General features: G+C 35.6%; 2 protein-coding genes and 1 long non-coding RNA gene across 3 annotated transcripts in view; 2 read left to right on the forward strand and 1 right to left on the reverse strand.

Moving 5' to 3' along the window:
* Positions 1-1,290: 1,290 nt before the first annotated feature.
* On the forward strand, positions 1,291-2,154 carry LOC111441747. Its single transcript, XM_023078843.1, has one exon. It carries the CDS (start codon positions 1,291-1,293, stop codon positions 2,152-2,154), a length of 864 nt encoding a protein of 287 aa, XP_022934611.1.
* Positions 2,155-2,992: 838 nt separating this feature from the next.
* The window catches only part of LOC111441664 (alpha carbonic anhydrase 1, chloroplastic-like), a 2,958-nt gene continuing 1,304 nt past the window's right edge, over positions 2,993-4,646 (reverse strand). The window contains exons 4-6 of the mRNA XM_023078741.1: positions 3,863-3,965; positions 3,563-3,745; positions 2,993-3,461 (exon numbers count right to left, since the gene is read on the reverse strand). Coding sequence (XP_022934509.1) covers positions 3,327-3,461; positions 3,563-3,745; positions 3,863-3,965 — 421 coding nt within the window. The 3' untranslated portion in view covers positions 2,993-3,326. The remainder of the gene's footprint in view (positions 3,462-3,562; positions 3,746-3,862; positions 3,966-4,646) is intronic.
* Positions 3,249-4,646, forward strand: part of LOC111441666 — a 6,498-nt gene continuing 5,100 nt past the window's right edge. The window contains exons 1-2 of the long non-coding RNA XR_002710214.1: positions 3,249-3,468; positions 3,875-3,989. This is a non-coding gene — a long non-coding RNA (uncharacterized LOC111441666). The remainder of the gene's footprint in view (positions 3,469-3,874; positions 3,990-4,646) is intronic.

The following is a 4,646-nucleotide window of genomic DNA, read 5'->3' on the forward strand; positions in this document are numbered from 1 at the left end:
TAAAAAAAAAAAAAAAAAAAAAAAATACTATCCATGTTTCAATAGTATCATTAAAATACTCTTAACAGAATATATTTACGGTTAATTTTGAATAGGAGACGTTAATATTTTTCAAAAATTCCATTTTTAAATTTTTTTTAGAACTAAAAAAAAAAATTCATAGGTAAGATTGATAAATATTTATTTTGAACTTTAGCTATAAATAACTCACATAGTAAAGCCAACATTATTAAATAAGAGGTGAATAGTATTTAATGTTCCAGCGGGACATTTATTATTTTAATTGATTGAGTTATGTGAGTTTGTGTTCTATATGATACCATGTTAAGAATTAAAGACCTTCGCACTGATACTATATTATCTATGTTGAGTACTTTCGGTTTTTAAAAAAAATCATATACCAGTGAAGATAGTGCTAATTACTTATAAACCCATTATATTTCTCTTAATTAGTCAATGTGGCACTACTCCTCTCAATAATCCTCAACGACTTATGTGAACAAATCTAAATACATACATGAAATGCAAACAAAGACATTAGGTATATTTGTGAAACTATATAAGTTGTCATCTTCTTCCTTTCGATCTCATTACTTAAATTATTTTTCTTGTTTACGATTTTTTAAATTTTTAAATTTTATTTTATACGTATTTAGATTTATTCACTTAAATCACACAAGTAAATACAAATTTTTGTTGGAACGTTGGAAGTGTTCTTTAGTACAAAACTCAAGGTTAAAACAAAATTTCTACAAAGTTTTGTATAAACTAGACAAATCCTATAATTGAAAGGGATTTTATTTTATAATTTAACCTAAAAAATTTGACCAATTTTTGTTTTCTAACTTATTATATATTTATATTCACATGCCGACAAAAAATAAGTTAAAAAATGGAAAATAATAAATAAGTTGTTAGTTTTTGATATGTTGGAGACGGAGCCAAGCCATTTAAATAAGCCACGCCGAGAAATGGAAAAAAGATTTAAGGAAAAAGTTAGTGTTATAAAGATAATTAAAGGAAAAAAGGAAAAATAAAAAATAAAAATACAACAAATAAAGTCATTCATTCGCGCTCCACATCAATCCGCTGCCGTTTTGTGCTTTTCGCCTTCCGTACCATTTTTTATAGGCGAAGAAAAATTAGAAAAAATATCTTTTCATTTCTCTCTTTGGTTGAATCTTCAAAAGACGTCTTCACAACGCGCCGCCGAGCACCAATCAGCCGGAAGAATTCTTCTCTCCGTTTTTCTGAATCTGTATTGTTTGGTTTAGTTCACTCTGTTTTACTATGCCGCAAGTGGATCTGGAAACTCTGGTTTCTGCATGTGCCGGTGGCAATGCTCACGACCGGAAAATCGCCTGTGAGGAATCTTTTGACGACGGCGATCACCGGCAGGAAGATGAGAAGAGAGAGGTAACGGAGAAGTCGGAGATTCCGCCAGATTTACCACCGGAATCGTTTTGGCTCTCGAAGGATGCGGAGTTCGATTGGTTAAATCAGAACGCGTTTTTCGAGAGGAAAGATTCGACGAAAGGAAGTTCGACTTCGACGAACTTGAATCCTAGTGTGAATCCGCCTTCTAATTCGAATTCTCAGCGGTTTTCATTGAACTTCAAATCGAAGGCCTCGATTCTCGGCCTTCCGAAGCTTCACAAGACTTGTTTTGTGGATTCGAAGGCTCGTCGCAATGCGAAATCTGGAAACGCGAGGTTGTTCCCTAAACAGTCAGGATCTTCCGAAAAATCGGATTCTGCTGTCGTCGAACCGGCATCGCCGAAAGTTTCGTGTATGGGGAGAGTGAGATCGAAGCGAGATCGGAGTCGCCGGTGGAAGAATCGTCGGCGGTCGTCCGAACCGGCGCTGCCGAAGGAAACATCGGACCAGAAAGGCGCTAAACGTGGTTTCTTATCTACTTTCCTGAATCTTTTCAGAGGTTGGAAAAAACCGCCAGGGGTTAAATCAACCGCTCCGATAGCGGAAGATGCGCCGGCAGCAAAAGCGCCTGATAAGATTACGCCCAACATCGATGCACTAACGGCGGGATCGCTTCCGAGAAGAAGCGTCGAGATCGAACCACCCGGTTTGGGCGGTGTTAAGCGGTTCGCATCTGGAAGGCGATCCGGTTCATGGGTCGTCGGCGACGGAGAATAATCGACGGGCGGCGGACTCTGCTGCTCTGAGCTTCTCGGTACATTGTGGCATGGGCTGTCAGCGGAGCCCGCGGGATTAGGTGGGCTTATTGTGGGCCCGTTTGTTTTGTTTGTATCGTAGACGAATTACGTGGCACTTTGGTTTAACCGTTCTCACCTCACTCCCGTGCTCCACAAGGTAAGTATTTTTTTTAAAAAAAAAAAAAAAAAAAGTGCCTTACGGTTTTCCACATGTAATTTTGCCTATTGTTCTTGCAGTTATTTTTTCAGTTTCATTTGCATTAAACGGTGCCGTTTTGTAGATAAAAAAAAAAAAAGTGTTTTCTCATTAGTATTATTATTATTATTATTATTTTTTTGGGAAAAATGATCAGATGTAAATTTTGTGTTCGGTTAAGACTCGAAGAATGGCTTTTATTTAGAAGGAAATAACTTGGTAGTCTTAGGCAGTAAACAGTAAAAATAAATAGTTGAAGGACTAAACGGAAACTGAAATTTACTTACAGCAGTAATTTTTATTTTTCTTACAGAAAAAAATGACAAAATGATAGGAAGGATTTAAAAAATTTGACAGTATGAATATGATGCTTCAATAATCGAGGTAGACAAAACATGCAAGGCAGAGACAGGAAGGACCATAGATGATGCAGGGAGAAAATTATTATTAAAATATGTGTAGATGCAGTTTTAATTACTATTCAATTTTTTAATTTACAGTACTAATTTTTAAAATAAGAAAATAAAAAACTGGATAAATCATAAATTCAGTTATTGAATTTAAAAAATGTTAATTAAATATTTTGAATGAAAATAAAATATGGAAAAATGCTCACTTCAGCTGCCACGTCAACAACTATCCCAAACCATTATTATTACTTCAAGGATTAAATCGAGCCGTTCATAATTAGGCGCAACTTGGATTCATTACTAATTTCCTAAGCTAAGGAAATAATATGACATTTATATTATAACTAAATTAAACTCTGAAATGACCAATTACAATTCAATCAATTCACGGAAGCTTACAAGTAGAAAGGATAGAATGGTATTTTTGCATTTTGAAGTTTTTATATGGTAATGGGGAACTTCTTTCGCAAGCCAAACAGTTCTCCATTGCTTAAACCGATTGTTCATTGAGCGGCAAAGCAAAAGCGCGCGAGAGAGAAAAGGTTTTCAGTACTCGCTGAGCTCGTCGTAGATCTCAATCTTTCGGCCATTGAGCGGCTGCGCCGGTCGGGCGTTTTTCTTATACGGTGGTTCCAAGGGCGCCTTCAGTGCTTCTACTTGCTTCTTCGAAATCGTCCTCACCTGCGAGGTAATTTTTACGATGTTATACCCTAACTATGAAGTATTTACGTTCTGTTCCGCCGTGTGAGAGTTTGAGAAATGGAGATTTGAATTAGATTTACCTTGCCGAGAATGGTCCATACGACGTTCTCGGTGCAGGGAGGAACTGTGAAAGAGCCGATGTATCTGTAGTATTTGCGAGTCTTCTTCCTCAAGTGCTTTAAGTTTAGTTCTCCTAGTGCAATGTGAGCCTCTTCGTTGCTGCCGCATTTTTCTTTGGTTAACTCCCGCAATTTGCCTTGTATCTGCAATTTCGCCGGACGAATTTACGGTTGCCGTGATTGTGAATTTTTAAATCTTTAGGAAACTTTTCTGTATATGTATTTTTCCAGAGGATGAAATTGACTAATTCATCGATGTACCTTTTCGAGTAGGGGATCGGAATCACCGTCTTGGAGGAGAATTGCTATGACGGAGAGGCCGCCGTCGTCTGATTTATGGATTAGATGAAGCTCGGCAGCAAATCTGTTCGAATCAGAAAGTACGGAGGTAAGTTCAAATCAAAACTCTCAAATTTTATATAACAGGTGAACTTGAGCCAATATAGATTGATTTTTATGATGACATTTGAATCAGTTTCTTAGTCTGTCTGGTTTAGACGTCACGTCGAGAAATTAGGAGTTTCATGGATTATTAGTAATCAAAACGTTCATTCAGCTTAAAAATACAAATCAGACTGTTTGAGAGAGAGTTTGAATTTTCTGAAATCTTGTTTTCGTTTCAACTTTCATATTCTTGAGACAACTTCGAAGTATTACTGTTTTCATAAACTTCAGGCTGCATATCTCACACAATCTTCTTGTAGGTACTTGTCAATTTGATCTTAATTTCTTTGTACATTGAGTTTGTCTTTAATCTGTTCTTTTTTTTTAAAAAAAATTAGTTCATCTATGTTAATGTAGTTGAACATGTGAGCATGGCATTTGTACATTCCAACTGAGAAGAAATGATCCTTTTTATTGGACAGGTTGAGTTTCATGTATCATGCATTATTAAAGAGACATTTCCAAAATATGTTAAAAAAAACAATAATCTAACAAATATATCAATTCTGCTAATGAATTTCAGTAACTTACCTCCGTGTTTTTTTTTTTTTTTTTTTTTTTTTTTTTTTTTTTTTTTTTTTTTTTTTTTTTTTTTTTTTTT

This window comes from Cucurbita moschata, unplaced genomic scaffold (genome assembly GCF_002738365.1).
Source record: "Cucurbita moschata cultivar Rifu unplaced genomic scaffold, Cmos_1.0 Cmo_Scf00004, whole genome shotgun sequence".
Taxonomy (NCBI): domain Eukaryota; kingdom Viridiplantae; phylum Streptophyta; class Magnoliopsida; order Cucurbitales; family Cucurbitaceae; genus Cucurbita; species Cucurbita moschata.